The 23,942-nt window shown below is 35.8% G+C and overlaps 1 protein-coding gene across 2 annotated transcripts in view; it reads left to right on the forward strand.

Annotated features, from left to right (window-relative positions):
- The window catches only part of ARHGEF10 (Rho guanine nucleotide exchange factor 10), an 88,140-nt gene that overhangs the window by 38,252 nt on the left and 25,946 nt on the right, over nt 1-23,942 (forward strand). For both annotated transcript variants that reach the window (XM_072408418.1, XM_072408419.1), the window contains 12 exons: nt 319-431; nt 4,245-4,322; nt 6,256-6,435; nt 9,615-9,731; nt 13,079-13,168; nt 13,757-13,927; nt 15,304-15,449; nt 17,203-17,375; nt 19,886-20,001; nt 20,498-20,625; nt 20,746-20,846; nt 23,529-23,650. In XM_072408418.1, coding sequence (XP_072264519.1) covers nt 319-431; nt 4,245-4,322; nt 6,256-6,435; nt 9,615-9,731; nt 13,079-13,168; nt 13,757-13,927; nt 15,304-15,449; nt 17,203-17,375; nt 19,886-20,001; nt 20,498-20,625; nt 20,746-20,846; nt 23,529-23,650 — 1,535 coding nt within the window. The remainder of the gene's footprint in view (nt 1-318; nt 432-4,244; nt 4,323-6,255; nt 6,436-9,614; nt 9,732-13,078; nt 13,169-13,756; nt 13,928-15,303; nt 15,450-17,202; nt 17,376-19,885; nt 20,002-20,497; nt 20,626-20,745; nt 20,847-23,528; nt 23,651-23,942) is intronic.

Below are 23,942 nucleotides of genomic sequence, written 5' to 3' on the forward strand. Positions count from 1 at the left end.
CGCTGATCTCATGCATGCACATGCAGGCATCTACTGCAGTCTACGCAGTGTGAGATCGGGGGCCGTAGGCCGTAGGCGGAAGAAGGGCCAAGAAGATGCCAACACCTTGCACTTCCTCTGCCCCAGGACGAAGAAGGATTCCAGGACGACGCGGGACCCGATTCAGAAAACCTCTGGAGGGATTAACAGATTTGCGGAAGTAAAGGTAAGTTTTGTTTGTTTTTTTTTGTTTCTTTTGGTTTGGTTTCGCTCTAAGTGTGTCTATAAAAATACTTCACTGTCTTGTGAAACATAGTTATATTTGATTTTGTATTTCAGATCGTAAATCTGCCTGCCTTGAAGATGAAGAATTGAACATGTTTATTGATGTGGACTGGGTTCATACAGAAGCTATTATGTCTCCAATGCCAGAAGGTTTAACTCAGCAGCAGGTAATATTATTTTATTGTTCCTTTCATATTTCTTTGTACTTATGCATGCTTGACCAAAATGGACCTATAATTATACTGTACACTTCAAATAGAGCTGTAGGGCACATTGCAGTGTTACAGAATGTTCCTCCAGTTTTGGACAGATAAGTTAGAAAGATAAGTCAGAACACTAGCCAGGTTTTTATCATTGCCTCTGCCCCTGTTAGTGAGATTTCCTTTTATTTCTTGAGCGCAGAAATAATGTCCAGCAGAATTCTTAGCAATTATCATTTCTGGGTATGTTGATTACCTGTGTCCTACAAACTGTGGTTTCATCTTCTGACCCATACGTCACTACAGGACACCAAAGTAACATCGGGGATGGCTGAAACAAACACATTGTAGAATATGACACGCCCAAAAGTGCTGACTGTTGGATTCTGTTACAGATGTACAAAAGAATGTGTGTGATTGCAGAGTCTGCCTCTATAGGTATATGATTCCGAACTGGATGCAAAAAAGTACACAGCTTTTCACTTTGCTTCAGTTAGAAAAATCAGTGTGATTTGTTCTCCATTAGTGTGCACAGCTGTGTTGGTAATCATTTGATTGTATAATGCTGTATAATGTTTCACAAGCATGAAGTTTCACTATGGTATATCCCATGTTAAAGAGGTGCACAAAAATATTGCATCAGAGTATCAGTCATTTTTTGCAGGGTGTCTGCCATCCAGTGGCCATTTTTATTTCTCGTACCACATAACAGGTATTTAATAAAAAATATGCTAAGCTACAATATTATATGTTGTTTGCAAAACACAGCACATTTATTTTATAAATAGGAGCACCCACATGAAAAAATGACAGTATATTTTCATCTATAACCCACTGATGCTATTTTATAGTGGAAGGTACATAAATAATATTAACAATCTCTATACACTTACTCTTTCATCAGTGAAAGTGGGTAATCCATAAAACATGGAATGAATCTGGTTCAGGATTAAAATCATTTGCTAGCAAATGACTTTTAAGAGATCCATTCCAGCTTTATTTTACTCAGGCCCATTGCCTTCAACTCTGCATGTAGGACATTATGATTTTTATATACAATTTCTTACCAGTTTTGATGTGTAGGTAAAACCAAAAACATTACTGTAGAACTATATCCTGCCGTTAAATATAAATGGTTCTGGGGCACTTAATTGTTGGTGTGTTTAAACCTAAAATGTTCACTTAGTTCCCCAGCAAAGCCCCATAAATACATTCATGTAGGTTGTACCTTCTTAGGCTAAAGTGGGATGTTGCAGAGGGCAATGCTATCAGCATTGTCACTGCTAATTAACAAGCCTATAGAGCTCAGCTTTAAAGTTGTCCTGCTGCATTACCCCACATATGCAAAGTTAAGGATTCATTTTTATTATGTATTTTGACATATTACAGTTTTGTGCATTTTTTTTACAAAAAAATAAATCATTCATGTTACAGAAAAATTGATGGTTGATAAGGAAGTTTTTCTACAAAGGGGAAACTCACAAACAAAAGATAACTGCTTTTATGTTGATGGAAATGGTTACATTATTAAGCAGTGACCAGTGGAAGACTGACAATTTCTGGCCCTGTATGCAATCACTGGTGCCAATTACAGGTTTATAAGGAGTTGTGGCAATGATAACATTAATAGCTTAAATTTTCTCCTTTTTTAATCATAAGGAAGCCTTCTAATGACATCATGTTTGTTTGTTAGGCAAGTCACAAAAATGGTTTATGCTATAAAGAAAGAAAAGGAGAACATATCTAAATATATATAACTTACATATATATTATATAACTTGATACATGCTACATTGATATCATCATACATTCATGCTCTATTAGCCCAAATTGACAACACTTGCTTTTTGTGTTGTGCTATACGTAAAAGTATACTATAGCTGAAGCACTTAAGTTAAGAGGATTTCATAGCTGATGTCCCTAATATAATATGGTCCTAAAAGTCGATCCTGCAGATGATTTACACACAAAAATACTGAGCTAAAGTCAACTCACAACTTGTTTCAAGGGGCATCTCTCTCTCTGTCAGGTGACAATACAGAATGTTTAAACCCCTGATCCACCCTGATTAAAGCTGCGTATTTGAGTGTACTAGATTTACATTACTAATAACAATATGTATCATTATTAATATTATTATTATTAATATTATTACACAGTATTTATATAGCGCCAACATATTACGCAGCACTGTACAAAGTTCATAGTCATGTCAATCAATTTGGGGAAGCCAATTAACCTAACTGCATGTTTTTAGAATGTGGGAGGAAACGGGAGTACCTGGAGGAAACCCATGCAAACACAAGGAGAACATACAAACTTCATGTAGATAGCATCCTGGCCAAGATTTGAACCTGGGACACAGCTCTGAAATAAAACTCTCAGTTGCGTTTTTCCACCTCTGGATGTACATATCTCCCACACCATGTACTTTCAGGTTTATTAATGTCAGATATTCCTTCCATTTTGCTGTTTTCATTGCACAACTCCCTCTGGTTTCCTGGCAGTGTAGTATATTGCTTTGTAATGCTGTCTCTGCCCTTTTTGTAGCAAATGTGATCATGTTGAATGGAGAATGTGAGTTAGTGGGAGGTAATAATGTTACAGCTTGTTTCTTTCTAGAAAAATCTCATCATTCCAGCTGACTCCCCCTACACTTTTATGCAAAAGGTAAAAAAGCTATATTATTATAAAGCCGTCTTTTGTATGAATTCCTTTTGTTAAATGACATGAGGAGGAGGAGTAATGATTTTTTTAATGGAAATAGTAGCAGTTTTAAATTGCATCTCCAATGATGTATAACGCATTTATTTATTGACAATGACAGAATGTTTAATATGGCATTTGTTTATTAAATGTGCTTCACTACTACAGTTTGGTAACCTGGGAAAAAAGTCAAGTATATTTTACCCACTTTGTTAAGTACTGTAAATACAATAGGAAGTGAGAAGAAATCTTTAATGTGGGGAAAATTGCCTCTTAGATTTCAGTTATCTTTGTGTCCCCATTGAAAGATTTCACCTTTATTTCTATTCTGGTGACAGCTCAGCTTATCAGGACTATTACAGAGAGGAAAGTTCCCCAGCGAGGACCCAGACAACAATAAAAACCTATAAGTGAAAAGTAAGGAGCTCAGGGTAGTTATATCTGTTTTCCAGCAAGATTAGGTAGTTAAATAAAGAGCTGCTTTATTGTACTGGTTAACTGCACACAGGACCACCAACAAGAAAAACATGCTTATGCAATTTGTTATTCTGTATTGTTCTTGATTTTATTTCAAATTACATATATCTCTAAAGAAGATGCTTTCCCTGAAACACATTGGCTCTCCCTGGTAAATACAAATGAGTGAAATTTAGTTCTGGGTATTAAAGATGAGTGCCAATAATAAAGCAATAATAGACCAATAAAAACAGGTTTGAACACTTCCCTACTTTATCTAAAACAATAAAAAAAAGTTTTGGCTATAAACATAATTTAATTATACTTTGGTGTACATTCTGGGCATTCTGATTTTTGTTTTGCAAAATATGACATAATAAATAATGTAATCACTATTATTGTAGCACAAAAGTTGTATTTCTTGGTATACAAGTCTCATCTGGAGGTAATATTGTGCTGTACTCGAATGTGTGGGTGTGTATGATGTGTTCTTTTCTGCATAGGTCTACTGGGAGGTTTGTTGAAACAATCTGAGCCCTTAAAAAGCAATTTGCTAGCAAAAGCAAAAAACAAAAAAAGATTACCGAACCGCCAATCGATCGCCCTAAGGTTTTTTAGGTTGTGAGAAGGTATATCCTTGGTTCAATAGTAGAAAGTGAGAAGAACTATGTGGACTCTTTGAAGAGAATTCTTGAGGTATTATACATATTGATCATATATTTCTGTGGAAATTGCACTAACTGACACATCTTATTTTTAACAGCTAACTGTAGTACATTTCCAGGATTTAAATAGTATTGTATACATTATATGATACCACAGCATACAGACACACTCTCACCATTTATCTTTAGCTGTAGTTTGTATCCTGATTGCAGTTTACTTGAATCTCCATTTAGACCTACCCTAATGAAACTGGCTGCATAAAATAAATGTGTTAAGATGAGGACAGGGAAGGCTAATTATACTTATTGAGATAGTACAGACAGTGTGCACTTAGGACAGCTCTGAATTCCTGACAATATTGTCAATAATTTTTTTCTGCATTTGTAAAACAAATAAAACAAAATTATCTCAATATTTTTATTAACAGACCAAAGGGGGGCTCATTATAGAAGTTAAGTGTTAAGGTTTACATACATTTAACACTTACCCTCACATATTGCTTTATCTTATAGCTCAAACATTTTCTATGGCCTGATCTTACTCATAGGTTCTTTTTAGATAAACTTTTAAAACCACAGATAGAATTGGTCCATGGAGTTAAAATTGATCTAAAATAATAAGTTTGTATTTATATTTACATAAGCACTATCTCATATACTTTTGTGTAATATTCACAAAGTATTTATTATATCTGCTTATATACCTTTCCAGGTACCTTATCTTTTGCTTATCTTTGCCAAATGGAGAATGTGAGCTCACCCTTAACAATGCATCTTTGTTTTTACTTTATCTCATCTAGAGAAATAGCTTCCAGTGTCAGATTTACCATGTTCAGGTTATAAAGTTAGCCTTTGTTGCTATTTTTTATTTTTCTGTTTCTGTTTACTGCTTGCAGCTATCATATTCTTTTTTATGATGGTCCATTTATATTGCAATTAATCTACCATTCACTGAAATATTCCCTGGTGGATAATCATATACTGTCATTAAAACAAATAGAATTCTTCACCAAAGAATGTTTCAGAGAATGTCAGAATAATTACTTTATAAACAGACCTATATGATTCACTGTTAGTATGTAAAATAACAAATTTCTGCCTCCATTCTGATAAAAATGTTTACTTTCACACCAGCTGTATGTTAGAAAAGCAACTGTTTAATGACATATTTGTAATATATGACAAATAAACCTCATTCCTTTTTCATTGAGCCCGTGAATGGATATACTGTATGCTAACTCCTTTAGTTAATGGGCTGTGTTTTGAAACAAGTTAAAACTAAGCTTCCAAATTGCATTAGGCTTACCTTTGCACTATGTTGTAAACTAGTCAGTAATAATTCCCCAAAATATTATTCTCCAAAGTTATATTTCAGCCATGCGGGTTTTCTGGGAGCAACTACATCAACCTGAATGCCTAAATACTAATAAGCACATCGGGTGTTATTACCGTGGACTGCTAAAACAAACGTGCCAATAATAGAAGTGGGAAAAATATGTCCATAGGATTTATTTCTAGTATAGAAAACAACTTCAGGTACCAAGACCTGAAACATTGGGCTTTCCTCTTCTTCATAATATACTTCTGATGCAGATGTCCTTTATTTACCCTTAAGCAGGTTTCTGTTGTGTTAACAGATGTTTAGTTAATATATTGTTTGTCAAGCCATTTTCAGTGCAGATGTCACCTCTATTTACTATATCCCTGAAGAATCTCAGTTTAACAATGCTTTTATTGCTTGTAATCTTTTTTACAATCAACAAAACATCAAAATTCTTGTACTTTACAGAGCATAGCTACAAATAGGAAGGTTTATAGAGGACATGAAATATAAGCTATTGAACACAAAAAAAGATCAGTCTGTGTGACATAAATATTATTCTAGCTTCAAATTTTCATTTTTACACTCTTGTAGTTTATGGAACAATACAAAAACAGATCTAAACTCTTTCCTCCTGTTGCAGCAATATGAGAAGCCACTGTGTGACATGGAGCCAAAGTTATTAAGCGAGAGAAAGCTGAAAATAGTCTTTTATCGGATAAAGGAGATTCTACAGTGTCATTCGCTTTTCCAGATTGCTCTTGCCAGCCGGGTGTCTGAGTGGGATTCAACAGAAATGATTGGAGATGTCTTTGTAGCATCAGTAAGAGAAATTGCAATATTAGTATGAAATGTATTTTCAATTTATTCAACTCCTAAAGACATAGTTCATTATGCTTTGATGGTGTGTGTGCTTGTGTATATATGTATGTTTGTTAGAGTGTGTGTTTTCACCACCTGACAATCACCAAGAAGTAAATTGAAATCGGGTGTACTACTGTCAGTACTACAGCATGAAAGCATTTTAGACAGTTGTGTGATATTTCTTTTTATTTTCAATGTCATTTTTTCCAGAATTACTGCGTCATTGTGCCCAATGCCAGATCCATACAAGACATGGTTTGATAAGTTTGGTAGAGAGCCCCAAACTTGGTTCAGTTGACCACTTTCAGGGTCAATTAGAACAGGTTGCAAAACAGGTCTTCTTGTTAATATCAGTAACTGACCTCACTAATGTTCATTTGGCTGAATAGGCAAAAAACACCACTGACAAACTCCACAAACTTTTAAAAAGCCTCTCCAAAAGACTGAAGGTCGTGTCAGATACCAAGGAGGGGCCAACTCCATATTATAGGAATGATAGGTGTTGTCAGACTTTTGGTGTGTATGGTTTTGCTTCATTCAAAACTAGATGGGGCTCCCTCTGAGTATTACACTGCAAATTTAAATGCACTCATAATGCCAGAAACAACACACACAATAATAGTGAGTTTATGTTTGAAATACCTAATTATTTTGAAACATTTCATAATTGCAGAGAGTGTGCATTGTGTGTCATATTAGGTTGTCACATTACTCAAATATAGTCAGTATACATTGCTAGGTCCTAATATTGAGTTTTTTATCAAACAATAAGACTGGACTAACATAGCCCTGAAGAGGCCACATAGCCAGATTTATAACTGAATGGTATTAGTGAAAATGATTAAATATTTAAAAATGAATTACCCTAAAAATAATGATAATGTATACCAAATTTAGACAAAATAAATTTGCAAAAATAGTTGCACGTAAAAGTTCACAGTTGAGATAAGACAGAAGGGAAGGACACCTGATAAATGTTGCAATCATTTAGATTTTTGCAAAGGTTAGTTTTAAGACAGGGCTTCCACTTGGAAATTTCTTCTAACCAAGTTCAAGCCACAAAGACACATAACTTAGTGTCTATATATCCCAATACCTTAGGCATGTTGCAAATATTCTTCTCCCACTATATTCCAGTGAAATTGGTAGGATTAGAAGACCTCACTGCTAAACAAATACAGAAGTACAGTGGTACCTTGGTATAAGTCCTTAATCCGTTCCAGATCCTTGGACTTATACCAAACAAGACTTGTACCAAACAAAATTTTCCCATAAGAAATAAAAAGAAAATTATTAATCTGTTCCCGTGAAAAAAAATCCTATTGTTATTGGCATATTATACTTTGATGGGGCTGTATGAAATAATTTAAACACTGCTTAATACTAAAATACAAATACAAAAGCAATTAGATGCAATAAATAAAAATGTAACCTCACTTTACGTTGCTGAGAAGAGTCCAGTGCCTACTAGGATGGTGCTGAGAAGGGAGGAGGAGGAGATGGTATGTAATTCACAGAGAATTGTAGCGTGGGTTGTTCACTGAGTGGTAGCAACTGGCATACTGATGCTATTGGGCAGTCGTGGCTTTGTCTCGAGAGAGGTAAATAAGGGTAGCGCGCGGTGTTATGACTCATTTTGACCTATACTAGTTCTAGCACAAAGGTGTATACCAAGCAAAATTTTTCATGTCCAAACAGGACTTATACCAAGTTGGACTTATTCCAAAGGTACCACTGTAGTTTCATCAACACAGGACAAAGATTAATTATTTCCATAACCTCCCCAGTTTAAAGCAGACCTCACCTCAGTGGAAGGGGTTGGGGGGATAGTAATATACTGTACTTCATTTTCCCAGTTTTAATCCCTTAGTGTCTAGGTGAAGGGCACAGTATCCTTATAAGGTAGACCAAATCACACAGGAAGATGCGCCTGTACTGTATTGAGACATCTTCTCAGATTTTGGGCTGTTCAGCCAAGATGATGGCATCACCTGTTTCACTGTGAATGCTACAGAAGGGCAGCATTAAAGGAAGGAGGAGAGGGCTTGTTAAAAAAGTAGAAGTTTAAGTGGAAGGTTCTATTTAGGACATCAATGGGAAGTTCTATTTTTATGTATATTATCAAGTCAAAATATCTATTTATCTTTATCTGTAGTATCTAAGTATTTCTATGTTTATGTGTTAATATGTAGGTCCAGGGTTTGCCTGATTAGGTATACACTGATTTAATTGTTTAGGTTGGACAATTTAGCTGTTATAACCTAACATTTGCTGAACCATGACAAGGAAGATGCCTCACTAAATTAAGTATTGGCAGTTATGTTTTTGAGAGCAGAGGATAGCTCCAAAATTCTCTTGTTTAATTCTTGCCAATTTCATCAGGAACAAATGCATTATTTAACACTCTGTGAAAACGTATAGGAGTTCCAAATCTTAACTGCAAACCATTAGATTAGAAATATGCAATCTCCAACATTTTAAATGAGCTTTTACTCTGGTGTTGTCCCCAAGTGTGTACTGTACTGGAACAGATGCAAATGCCACAATGGGAATTGAGTCTTGGACTTGTAATTTAGTAACATGTTTAGAACCACAAATAGGTGAATTTACACTATAAGTAAAATATCTGTTCATGTATAAATACCTGCTTATTTAGATCAGTTATGTGTATGTGTTATAAATATGACAGATTATTTTCAGAATAATTATACTTAATAATGCAGAGTATATTGTGCATAGGGAACACCTAATTAAGAATTCCCTGGGTGAGATGTTAATGTTTCATTATGTAGTTTTAAGCCGCCAGCAGTCATATTCACTAGGCTATTCAGGCAAATGCCAAAATGAAACCCTCCGACCTATACAGTACTTGCTGTTTAGATATTTTGTGCCATAGAATGCCTGATTATTTAATAGTCTGTAAATATACATTACCTGTCTTACTAATTCATATTCAGCATTGGTTGTATTTACTAAAACTTGTAACAGAATGCACTGACTTATAATGGGAATGTGTATACGATTAATCATTCTGACATTATAAAATATAGCACAGTTCTCATTCTAAATTCAATCCTCTGTTTCACTAAACCTCCTTAATAAACATCATAGGTTGTTGTGTCTCTGTTTGCTTTTTAGTTTTCAAAATCCATGGTACTTGATGCATATAGTGAATATGTGAATAATTTTAGCACAGCTGTCGGAGTTCTCAGGAAATCCTGTGCTACTAAACCAGCCTTTCTGGAATTTCTAAAGGTATGTGTTCTTTTCTGTGCTAAATTGTACCACACATTGCTTATCATCGCATGAGAACACAATGTATTTATATGTTTTGAAACAATCAGTCATTTATTGCATTGACAAAAAGAAAGAATTGAAAACCTGTAGGAGTTTTTATTTTAATGTGAAACATATGATTTCAGTCACATGGGGCCATTTACAGCACTGTGCTGGGGGGTGTGATGTACTAGTGAAAGTGACTATTGTTGTGTGTTAGGTGGCCCTATCAGGGTTTTTTGCAATGCACATGTGCAACTGTGCAACCTAATGCAAATTAAGGTGTGTGTATATAATACACTCTGCAACAGAATGATGTGAATAGGCCCAAATGTATCCAATGAAAGTGCAACATTTAAAGAAAATGCATTTTCCAAGCTCGGAATTAGTAAGGAAAGACAAGTTTACCTTCTTCTATTTACTGTAAATAACAATAAAAGGAGGCAGTAAATTATGGTTCTTGGGGGTACCCCCTCCTACCAAGGACCCCTAAAAATATGTGTTATTTGACATTTTTAAATGAATTAATATATAACAGGAACACGATGAAACACTGGTTTGTATAGAATTCTTGATCCCTAGCTGCAGAACTTCTACAATAAAGGATGGCATTTCACATTAAGATGGCAATACAATTGAATTGTATGTCGCCATCCATCTACAGGATTCCTATATGGTATACTTCTCTATTTTTTTGGCTGCCTCTAAATGCAAGACATGGGTCTAACACATCTCTAGACACAGCAGGAAATAACAGATTATCTGTAGTCAGTAAACAAAATTTTAATCTCAGTAAATTGTCCCCAGAACAGATGAGGATTTTCCCTTACCTATTGGATTGATGCCAACTCAAAATGTTGAGTTTTCCCTAAATTTATGTATTATTGACAGTAGTAACCAAGACAAAAAAGGGTTGTGAATCACCCTAACAAACAGAAATAAAATAACTATTTAATATAAACATGTTATCTATGAGTTATTTGCATCTCTAAATTTTTGGACAGGATTTTTTCAAGTTCCGTATATACATTAATAATTTTCTAAAATGGCATGCCAGGATTTTAGAACATTAATATTTCCAATTTCCAGAGTATAAGCTTGAAGTGCCAGTATGCAAAACGTAAAAATCAATTCAGGACACTGCAGCACCCAATCCTTTTTTCTATATGATTGTAAAAGCTGCAGTAGAAGTAGGAAACAATACCTCTTGAGTACCATGACATATAAACATTCCTTTGTATTTAATTCTCTCATTATCCTTTTTCTTCACTGTTACAGGGTATCATGAAAATATGTTGTCACCATTTTTGTCTCTTGTAGTCAAGTCAGGTGATGTACCTGTGTTTTGAGTTTGAAATGCATGGTTTTAAGTTTGATGTTGGAGTTGTGGTGTGTGTTTTTAAAGATATAGCACGCATGCAATTCCCTAACTTCCTAAATTCAAATAATTTAGGTAATGTGAGTGAGATGTATTCTTACTGCAGCCTAAAACATATTTAATATTAAATCATCTCCACACTTTCAATATTGTGTTGAAGTAGGTGTGTTTTGGGTCGGGTTCTGGTGTTTGTAGGACTAGACCAGTGTTTCTCAATTAGGGTTCCTCCAGAGTTTGCTAGGGGTTCCTTGAGCAACGGGAAATCAGGTGAAGGCATTTTGGTAAAATGATTGCATTAAACCAGTGGCAGCTATAGATACTATGAATAAGGAATATAAATCTTTCATAGGTGATTCTGAATATTCAGGTTTCTGCACAAGCCCTATCGCAGCTTAGATTTTTACCAGGCAGGACAGAATATTGCAGAAGGGACATCGCCTGTTCCTTTTTACAGTATTGACCTGCCTGATCATTCATTTATGTGGAACGTCAGTTCTGCTTTAATCTATCCATTTCACTCAAATAGGGCTTTTTTATATTTGTCATATAGATTATTTGGCATCCTCCATTTGAAACTACTGCCAGTCAGAAGATAGTTTAACCAACAATAAAAGTGGCCATATATGTGAACAGTTATTGCTATAACATTACCATAAGAACTTTTATGATCATGTGATATCCAGGTTTATTTACAATTTATATTTATATTTAGATCACCATGATCATTGCAGAATAAAGTTTGAATGCCATAATCCTACGTGTTTTACAAAAGCCTTGCCAGTTGCTCCCCATATATAACCTAAGCTGGCAGCTTACATGGCAAAGTAGAGCTGTATTTCAACAAGAAATTGGGCTCAACGTATTCATTACTGTACAAGTGGTATAACTGTACAGTTAAACAGACTGTGTTTTTCATTCCTAAACATTAAACACAATCTAAATGTAGAACAGTTCTCTGGCTTCTAAATGTTCATGAGTAAAAGCACGTCCTTAATTTTGTCTTTGCAGCGAGGGTACATCTGTTCTCTTAAAATTTCTTTGGTAACTGGTAATTGCCTGAGATACTCAGTATTGCTTTTTTTGTCTTTTAAAAAAGAAAATTGTATACCATTTTAAAGAAATCAGGTTTATTGTATGGTAATGGTAAATACAAACAGTAGTTGATGGGGTATTTTGTAAGGTTTGTGAACAGGACTGTGTCAAAAAAGCATGCACATTGTTCTTCTACAGATAGATTACAAAAAGTAAAAAAAAATATTATTAAGTTTCTGTGTGTTAAGTATGAACAAGTGATACGTTTGTAAGGTTTAGCGATGTGCCTGAGCTTCCCATACCGGTTTTTGCAGATCTGGGACTAATATAGCTCTGCATCCCACATTTTGAGATTAAGACAGCTCTACATTCCTTCCTTATATTTACACATGCAGAATTCAATGGAATCATCCACATGCTTGGCAAAGGCAACAATGTAACTGGGCAAGCAGGCTGCATAGGGCCTTGTAATTGAAAAGATGTGAAGCTGAAACTGCCAGTAGCAGTCCAGTAATATATTTTATATTTCTGTGCAGCAATGCAGTCTAAATAGTTCTTCATCCAGACAGTTTTATCTTTGACACTTGGAATAAAATGACTTCTAAGCTGCTGGCGTTAGGAACTAGGTACAGACTATGTGGGTATGCAATAAAGGCATGTACAGTATTTAATTAATTATGGACATGTTAAGAGGCTGTACCAAAGCTCAGACCATCCCAAAAACAACCACACCAATCTGTGCCTGGTTCGTACCTTTAGGCTTTGTACTCTTTTTGTGATTGTTTCCAGTGTCAGATGAACAAATGAGTAAACACAGTGCTGATTCTGTTCTATGGAGCATCCACTTCATTAGTCCAATATCCCTGTATGTTTTCTATTCTGTTACTGATCAGCATGTAACTTTGTGTTGTCACAGAACCAGGATTCCAGCCCTGATCGCATTACTCTGTATGGTTTGATGATGAAGCCAATCCAGCGCTTTCCTCAGTTCATCCTTTTGCTACAAGTATTACATTTTTCTTTTCATACACGGTAGAACTTAAACATTCTGGTTCGTGTCAGTAAAATCTGTTGAGACATAATTTTAGTTTGTATGAGTGAAGGGGATGTATGTAAAATGGAGAAGAATGACTGTACTGTTTAATGTATCTACAGATGCATCCAATCCTCTATAAATCCATAGCAGGATATGGCTTTTCTTGCTGTAACTAAAGTACATTAGTAAATATAATCATCACATAGCAGCAGTAAATTTGTATTACTACTACTAAAAAATTTGGCATTATGAAAATGGGAACCAGAAAAAATGGATCTGATCAACAGTTTTGATTAAATATGCAATGTCAATATCTTTTGATCTTAAAGAAAAGTACCCACTTATTTGTGACTTCTACCATGATATAGACATATTACATGCAAGGAGTGGTTGATGTGTCAACAAATTACTAGATTTTTTTACTGTATAAATGTACCACAGCTACTCTTGCCTAAAGTCCTCTGTACAGGTATTCAAACAGTTCCACTGTGTTTTGTTTTACTTTGTTCTATTTATGATGTCTAATGGTTTCCTGTGGTCTTGGCTTCTGTTCTGCAGGATATGTTAAAAAATACAGTAAAGGGTCACCCTGACCGGCTTCCTCTACAGATGGCTCTTACAGAGCTGGAAACATTAGCTGACAAACTCAACGAGAGGAAGCGGGATGCAGATCAGCGCTGTGAAATCAAACAAATTGCCAAAGCAATAAATGAAAGGTATCTGAATAAGGTTAGTAAGCCTGGTATTTAAATAAGTGACCACATGCTTGTTGTCCCAGCACTGATTTCCTTTTTATTTAGTTAAATTTTCAATTATTCTTGGTAACATTTTTATTGGATCTGTCACACAATTTTGGTAATTCAAATTAAAATTCAAATTAAACAGAAACTTTGAATAAATACATTATACAAATATAATCTGATAATTTTTGTATGACCTAAAAACATCTAATTTGGTAATACATTATATAACCAAAAACATATGGACATCTGACTATCACTTCTACCTATGTGACCAAAAGACATCTCACCCAATGTTTGAACTTGAATGTTCCTGTAAATGGTGTTGGCAACCTACACTATACATTCTATAGCAGCGGTCGCTAACCTTTCGGACCTCACGGACCACTAAATTCATTTTAAATCCTGCGGATCATTAATATGAATTTTTTTTCAAATTTAAAAAAAAAAAAAAAAGATAAATACATTTGGAAAATAATGATCTTCCTAATGATGCCTGATGAGGACCGTGGAGGCTTTGATTCATTATTACTATTGTTACTATTAACATTAGTTGCTTTATGTTTGGTATTAGTAAAGAAATGCAAAATGTTTGTTTGCTTTTTCTCACTCATTATAGGTTTATTTCATTCGAATCTAGGACTTAAACAAGAAATGATAGCTATCAAAGTCAAACTATTAGATACCATTAAATATTACAGTTAAAGAAAATGCACAGTTACAGTGATTAATAAAACATACAAATTGCAAATAATATAATGTCCAGCTGGCTCATAAAGATTTGATTGTCAGATGTTTAAAAACATCCGAAATGCAATGAGTCTCATTTACTTCTATTTATTTTAACCTTTAATCAGATTATCAAACAAGTCACAACATTTGAAGAGTCAGATTTTAGTCTACCTTGCTGTGTAAGCTGGATAAGAAATAGGTAGAGAATTGACTTTTTGTGAAGAGGTTTTAGTTTTTTTATATTTTTTTACCTCACACTTGTAATGGTGTGATTATATATTCTGTAATCATTCAGCCATGTGATTATTGTTTTCATTCTGCACCTTTATTACTCTATTTTCTAGTCTTGTAAGTATTGTTTACAGTGATCACTGGCTAGTGACTATTGACATGTCGCTGATCAGTAATCTGCAGCTCTTTGAAACTAGTTAATATATTCAGAAATTACAGTGGAAATGGGGAAAAGCAGGTCATGTATGTAAATGTGCAGTTAATTGTATAATAATGCAAACTGGTAATAGGGAAATATTTCAGCACTTTTTCTTTTTAGCATAAAAGTCACGTATATTATTTCTTATAGAATTTCACTAAAATATTTGTAATAACCTTGATCTGATTTCCTCTAAATTGTAGCTCCTAAGCAATGGAAACAGGCATCTCATTCGGTCAGATGATATGGTAGAAACTGTGTACAACGAGAAAGGTGAAATCGTAAAAACCAAGCAGAGGCGTCTGTTCATGCTAAATGATGTGCTGATGTGTGCAACATCTAGTAACAGGTGGGTTTCTGTTCAAAACTAGAAAGCAAGATACAAGAAGGTTTGAAAGGTTCTGGTTTAAAACCACAGTCTATATTACGAATCACTCACTGCATGTTACATTTTTTCCAATATTTCCTTTAACCCCCTAAGGGGTGTTCCCGAGTGTGACTCGGGGCCGGAAAAATTGCAAAAAGCGGTAATCCCGAGTCACACTCGGGGTACCTTTGGGGGTCCCCCTTACCTGATCCCCGCGGTCCAGCGGCGATCGCAGGATGCCGCTGCGATGGCGGGGCACTTCTCCGTCGGGGGGCGTGGCCGGGCGGGAAATTTAAAAGCAGATTACGGAGTAATCTGCTTTTAAAGCCTGCCCGGGGGTCCCCGCCACCCCGCTGCACGCATCTCGACCAAGATGCGATCACCAATGGTAAATCCAGAGGGTGATGCCAGCGGAGATTTCCCGCTGGCAGCACCCCCTGGATCTACTCCTGCTCGTATCTCCCGGAGGCTGATCTCCGGGTGATGCGAGCAGGACAGTGAGCAGCGGGGACATCATCCACTACTCCCGGAGACTGATCAGCCTCCGGGAGTAGGGGATGTCCCCGCTGCTCACTCTCCTGCTCGCCGCACCCGGAGATCAGCCTCCGGGAGATACGAGCAGGAGAGTGAGCAGCGGGGACATCCCCTACTCCCGGAGACTGATCTCACCCTCCGGGAGTAGGGGATGATGTCCCCGCTGCTCACTCTCCTGCTCGCATCACCCAGAGATCAGCCTCCGGGAGATGCGAGCAGGGGAATGAAGTAGGGCGGGGACATCCCCACCGCATCACCCGGCAAGATGTGTGACATCTTCCGGATGATGCGGTGGAGTGATGGATTCTGGGGGCGGGAAATTTAAAAGCAGATTACTATGTAATCTGCTTTTAAATTTTTTTTTTAGAGTAAAAACACATAAAAACATATAATAAAAGTATAAATACATATTGTAGTGCACCAAGCATCATTGCCCAGTGCCCTGATTTACATTTTGCATGCTATTAGCCCTGACCTTGATCTAACCTTTTAATGACTTTTTAATCACTTCCTGAATTGAAGTAAATTTTTTTTTCTAAAATCTGAATATAATTTATATTATTAATAATCAATAATATTGCACCCTTGTTTGGAAAATTTCAGAAGGAAATTTTTGATAAAATTTTTTTTTTTGATAAATTACATTGTTTTGGGCTAATATTTCATTATTTTTTATAATAATGATTTATAATTATGTATTATTTTATAAATTATGATTCTAATATAATAAATAAATATAATAATTATACCCGGGAGTTAATCCTAAGAATTACAGGCCCACAATATAAACAAAAATTTCTACGCAAAAAAAGTAGGATCACTTTTTGCATCAAAAAATGACAGAATTAGAACGCTAGGGGGGTTAACAAAACAACTCTGCTGCTTTATATGTACATAGCTCTTAAAATATCTGCTGTACTTATCTCCACAAATAGTGTTTGCTGTCATATTATAAGTGGCCAGCAGGTGGCAGAATTGAAGCATCTGCAGAGTCAGTTTCTGCTGATAAATGAATGCTACCTAAATGAAGGCAGTCTTCTGTCATGATGTAATGAGACCATCCCAAAATATTATCTGCTTCATGTTTTCTCTTTTGTGTACACAGGAACCAAACAATATGTCTTTCTTCACTTGAACTGACATGGTAATGAAAAGTCAGAGTATGTTGCCCTAAAAAGACACTCCACATGCTTTTTTTCAGATCTTCCAATGAAGGGAGCAACATAGTGACAGAAAGCCAGAAATATTTACTAAAATGGAGTGTTCCTCTTGGCCACGTAGAGGTTATCGAATATGGGGAAAGCGAGGAGCAAGGAAATCAGACTCGATTTTCTTCTGTACATGCTTCTGAAAAGGTCATTTGTGCCAAACCAAGTAAGTGTACATTTAGTAGACATAATGCACCCTGTGGAATGCCACCACAAACATTGTTCTGGTTGGTGGGCTACTTACTCAATAACGCCATGATTTACTATGTTTGAGTTTTTATGTATATTAATAAAATATTTTTGCACTTGCACTGATTTGTCACAATCAGCTCAGATTACATCTGAAGATGTTATGTGGTATTTGGCACCAGGACATTAGTGGCATATACTTTGACACATTGCTTCCAATAGTCTGCCTTCTTCCCATAGTGCATCCCACTGTCATCCCCTTGCACATGCACCCGGCTATCCACATGATCTTTTATTGCTCCATGGTCCAAGTCTGGACTGTAGAGCCCATTGTGCTTTCAGCACTAATCAGAGGTCAGAATGGGCACTCAGAGAGGTCAACAGCTCCACAGTCTCATATGCAATAAGCATGTCACTTTGTTACACCTTTCTCATTAGACCAAGTGTTTGAGCAATTTGTGCTACAGCAGTTCTTCTGTGGGATGAGACCAGAATGACCCACCACACTCCACCAATGAGCTTTAGAAACCCATGACCTTCTCTTTATCCTTCTTTGGAAAACATCTAGTAGGTTCCAACCACTGCATACTGAGAACACCTTGCAAAACCTACCATTGTGGGGCTGTTCTGATCCAGTCCAAAATATACATTTACATATGCCTAAATCAAAAAGCCGGTTAGTGCATTTTTTTTTATTTGCCTTTATTTAAACTCAGAATAGATTCTTCAGTGTACAGGAAGGCAAAAAGTGTAAAACAAACTTTGTTTTAATTCAGCAGAAACTTTACCAGAAAATACAAGTTTCAAGCAACAGACTTAAATTCTAAATTGTCTAAGGTCACTCATATTAACAGTCTCAAAATTGGGGTTTGTAGCTCTTGCAACATCACCCGCTGGGGTGCTTTCTGCTTTGTTTTCAGAATCTCCAAACTCCAAACCGCTGCTATCTGGTTAGTGCACCTGTGTACTCCACCCAGATTCAGAAAGACACTCCCTTTTATTATTACTAGCCAGGCCCTTCAGAACTATCTCCAAATCCTGGCCTAGAAGAGGAATGGAATGTTTGGTATCACATTCCATCCAATACATTTCCGACATGGATGCCAAATAAAGATCCTTAAAGCTGTATGCTGGCATTTGGTTAAGAGAGAGCATAGTACAAACTGAACAGTGAGGGAGGATTGACAGATAAACAAGTCAAAAAAAGCATCTTTTGCAGATATAAATACTGTATTAAATCTACATCACTTTCTGTATATAGCAAACACAATACCCCTCATCTTCTCACCCCTGTGAGCAAAATGATTACGCTCATTACACTGGCCTCGCACTGAAAGGTTTCCCTACACAATAAGCACATTCTTGTCGATTCATTATATGCACTTTAACTGTGCCAGCATTTCTGAATACCAATTAGCTGTTCGGGGTGTAGTCTATTTCTCAGCATCCTTCCAGGACTTGTGCCCTACACATCACTCCTGATTTGCGGATTGCTTTGTTTGTGACTGTGAGTTCTAAATTCAAAAACATGGGACAGGTCCCAAAAAGAAAAGAAAAAAAAAAAACATTATAAAGCAGCCTCAGGGCAGATGTAGATTGTGGTGTTGAGTGTTTTTGGTCAGAATGAATTTCTCTCTCTTCTCTGAGGATTAAATTGTTAAGAATATATGTATTCTGTTTAAATATTGTTCACCACCACGGTTCACCTTATGATTACTTTGCATGGTATTTTGTGCCAAGACACTATAGTAAAGGGTGTTGTAGTTATGCAAAATGGAAAGCCACCCTATGAACTATACTTTTTTTCTCAAATATACAGCCTGTTTTTGAACCACTGTCCAGAATGAAGTTGGGAGAAAAGAACATGATCATAACATAAACCTGGTCTGTAAAATATCACTAATATGATAAAGGGGATGGAATATAGTTGAATGCACATTTTGTGTTACAAATTAGATAAAAATGCATCTTTATTGTAAGAGACCTAGTTAGAAAATTTTCATGCTTCTTTTGATCTGGCAGGTGGATCTTTAGGTCCCTTTTAATGTTTCTTTTGCTCTATTAGCTCCTTTATTGTAAAAATAAGCCTGTTGTTTATGGAGCACAAGAGGCCAAGCTGAATTGAAGTGCAACTATATTCCTTGCTTTTACTGACATGTAAGCATCCTACTTATAGTTAATTAACTGAAAAGTGTTGCACAACAAACCACCACTACCATGGGAATGAATAAACAAGGGGTGCTACATACCCTAAATCTGTGCATGCATGGGATTTTGAAGCTGGAGGAGGGAAAAGCAGAAGTAAAGGGGTAGTAATTAATGACTGGATTTTTGTTTATTCTCTGATTTTAAAGTGTTTTACTTGAAAAAATAAACAGATATAGTACATGGAAAACACATTTTACATGCCGTGTTCCTGTATCAGTAGAACATAATTATGAAGGGTCATGCATACAACTGACCATATGTATTGCTTTGTATCTGCAGATAAACTATACATGGGGCCTGGACAGCTCTATCATGACTTACAGAATCTGCTTCATGATTTAGATGTTGTCAACCAAATTTCACAATTAATAGTGCAGCTAAAAGGAAACTATCAGGTATGACTTTGCTCTGGATTTTACATGTTATTAGACTTTTGTGTTTGCGAACAAATACAGCCATGTCACGATTGAACTTTGTAAACACTAACTACTTTCTAGAAATATGTTAAATGTGGTAAAAGTGAGAAGCAAAGTATGTTTCTAGTATAAAAGCCCAATAAATAATAAGCAGTTAGCTCAATTTATCCAATGAATATGAGTATCTCAGCAGTTTTTAATGATGTTTTTTTGTCCAAAGAAAATTTGCAGAAATGTGGGATTTAACAGGAAGCATACCCACACTACTGATTTTTGTTGTTCAAAATGCATTAAAAGAAGTACATACATGTAAAAAAAACATGTGACAGACCATCTCAATGCAACTTAAAAAACACAACTAAAAAAAAATATTACCATACAATCATGTGATATCAGTATTTGATATTCAGATTTTTTTTTTATCATTTGAATACTCTTTAATGTTACCAAATGCTTTTCTCTAATCCTTGTATAGAACTTGAACCAACATGTAGCTCAGGATTGGTCTTCAGGTTTACAAAAGCTGATCTTGAAGAAAGAGAATGAAATTCGAGCTGCAGATCGCTGCAGAATCCAGCTCCAGCTTCCTGGCAAACATGACAAGTCAGTGCTATTTTTTTTCTGCAGATAATTTTCCAGCCCCAGTGTTCACATAAAAAGCAATTTTATATAAACTGCAAAGCCGTTTTACATATTCTTTTATGTTTACCCAATATGTTTCAGATCAGGGCGACCCACATTTTTCACAGCAGTGTTTAATACTTTTACTCCTGCTGCAAAGCTGTCATGGATCAATAACTTACAGATGGCTAAACTTGCACTTGGTAAGTCATACAGCCTTAAATGGTAATGATCTCTGCTAGTTATACAGGAATACTGTTGTGTTTTGAATGTTAGTCTCAAAATATAAAGAAAGCATAAATTAAAAGTGGTAAAAACTGTGCTTGTAGAGGGGCTACTTTTGTACTTTAAGGGCAGAATGTAAAGTTTTCATCTAGGGTTCCATTGGTAAAAGCACATTTACCCACCCTATTCCTAGCTCTTGCAGGCTTCTGTCTTCTGTGCAACTTATCCTTCAAATGCACTTCTCTCTGGCACTTTATCAGTTGCAGGCACTCTGACATCATCACGCACAATGAAGGACCAACAGGCCTGCATTGTTAGTGAGGACATTAGGTGTCCACAGCTTGGAGATTCAAATGGGAAGATGAGAGAGTCTACTGCCAGGGGTGCAAAAAAAAAAAGCATCCTCTGGCGCCTTTTTTTAAATGTTCCTTTTGATAAAAATGAGCAGTTAACCATTGTGTTTTTTTACACTGTCATACAGAGAAAATAATTATCCTTTAAAGTATACTATCTTCTGCTTGTTTGTAATTAAGTTGAAATTATGGTCAGGTTTGCTGACACAGTTGTGGCCACCATACTCCTAAGGTACATGTTTCAACTCAATTCATAAAAAGGGTGTGAGTTGTCTAAATTCCATATTTTCCTGATGATTTAGAGCTAGAATGTCCCCAAAATTTGTTTTGAAGACTCTCAGAGAGCACCCTTCTAGAAGGTCTACAATAATTCAAAATGGTCTTAATGAAAAGCTTCATTTACTGCAAATATGTGACTGACCAATGTACATTTTTATTTAGCAGCTTATGTGCATGTTTAAATCAAATTTGTATATGAAATCCCAAGACTTGTGTGGTTTAACAAACTCGTCTTATGAACAGTTTAAAATGCTTTCCGGGAGCACTTTCAGAGATTTCTCTCCATTACCTTGAAGATTTTCAGAGTGAAATTCTCAGGCAATTATTACGATATATTAAATTTAGAGGAAAGTTGAAATCATAAATATCCTCCATAAAATTCATTTTTTTCACACATTCACACACTGAATACTTGGCCAAATGCCCGTGTGATAAGATATTATCTGTTGAAAAAGCTCTAGCTCTGTTAGAATAATAGATACTAAACTTGTACAGTAATAACTTTAATATAGTGTAAAGCATACAGTTATTTCTAAAATCTGTGAAGTTTTCAGCTTTTCAAGCCCTACCCCACACCTTTAGTATCTAACATTTAAGAAGGAATATTCTGTTGTTTGTGAAGCAGAAGTTCTTTCATAAGCCTCATAGTGCATAAAAACAGGTCACACACTATACTGCAGTAAAGAAAACCCAAATCCCCTTTCTTTAAAGATTTTTGCATGGTGTCCTTTACCTTTGGCATTTGTGAAAGCTCTGACTAGTCAGATTAATTCACCTAAGCATGAAAATGTAGCAAATAGAGACAAATGATGACAGTCAGTTTTCTGCAAGTTACTAATTTTTTCTGTTGGACAAAACAGCTTACTTGGAGATCTGGTTAAGAGGACATTTAGTTCCCATTCACTTCATTTTTAGAATGTGCATAAGAACCCCATCAATCCCCACTATAGAACTAGCTGCCAGGTGTTGCTAACATTATGAAACAAATAAAAGGGTACATTTTGGCCCTTACAAGTCTCCTTTTGGGTCTTCTCACCTATACATCTTTGTAGTTTCTGCAGTCTAAAAAGAGGATTCTGAACCTCATCTTTTGAAAAATAACATTGGGTTTTGGTATGCTTTGTTAAGAGAATGTCTGAATTATGTGTGACAAAAAAGTAGCATGGTTTTTGTTTTAAAATCACAAAGTAATCTAAAGGTGGTCTGAAAGCAAACATCTGATGGTCCCATGAGTCTCACATGACTGATTCCTAAATTGTATTACAGATGTATATGTATATAGAATAGGTAACAGTTAAAACATATAGCTAAAATAACCTGTTTTTGTGTCCCTCTAAGGACATTTCTCATTTCTGTCCAGAAAACCTAACAGGAAAAGGGAGGAAATTTCTAAATAATGGACAGAATACCCATCTCGGAGAGTTGTCACGGGAACATATATCCACTTTGGAGGAAATTATTTTACCTTATACTTTAATGACAGGTTAAAATGTAGAGATTTGTCCTCACTTTTTGTCTTGGTGATTCTGGTCACCTAGAAAAACAATGTGGTGAATCTCCACAGCGTAAAAAAACAAAATTAAAAACATTTTTAAACTTTAATTTACACTTGAAATGCATTTAGCATTTCGGTCTAGTTTGTTTACATGACCACACATGCCTTTTCCCATACACTTTTTACAGTTTTCAGGCTTTTTCAATATACAGTAATGTGGTAATGAAGGGCTGGACAACTCCAGTCTTGAAGGGCCACATGCAGGCTAGGATTTTCAAATAAACAATTTTTGCTGGAGTTGGATAATCCTGTATTAATGTAATAAGCTTGATCAGATGTCATTGTTTTTCTAAGACAGTAAAACAATATCTGCTTACTGTGGGTTACTGCACAGTGATTACACTTTGTACTATCTACTATTGCTTGTTGTTATATTGCTTTAAGTTCCTTGTCCTGACATACATCAAAAATGGCTGAAAAAAGGTTCAACTGACCTGCTCCCAAATGTTCATTTCTAGTTAACTTTGTTACAGGTGAAGAGAACCAGCTGGGCTGGTTCTGCCTAGAAGATGAGGGAAACCAAGTCAAAAAGGAAAAGCACCCCTTACTTGTGAAGCATTTGCCAGTTATTATGTCAAAACAGCAAGAATTTAAGGTAAGCCATTTTTAGAATGCAAACATATTTCAAGGTCATGAGCTTTTTATCATCTTATCTTTGAAAAGGGTTTCTTTTCCTTTTTATAATAACTCTACTTGTAATTGGCATTCATAGGATGCAGATTGCAGGCTTCCATCTGGCCTTGTCAGTAAATGTGTAACGTACTAGCAGTCGTGTCTCACAGCCTTAAATGCCAGTGCACATATTTTTCACGTCAGGCAACACCGTGCAACCTTATTTATAGTCCTCTCTTACCTTCCACATGATTGATGAGCCTGCAGGTTAATGA

Source organism: Pyxicephalus adspersus, chromosome 4, assembly GCF_032062135.1.
Source record: "Pyxicephalus adspersus chromosome 4, UCB_Pads_2.0, whole genome shotgun sequence".
Classification (NCBI taxonomy): domain Eukaryota; kingdom Metazoa; phylum Chordata; class Amphibia; order Anura; family Pyxicephalidae; genus Pyxicephalus; species Pyxicephalus adspersus.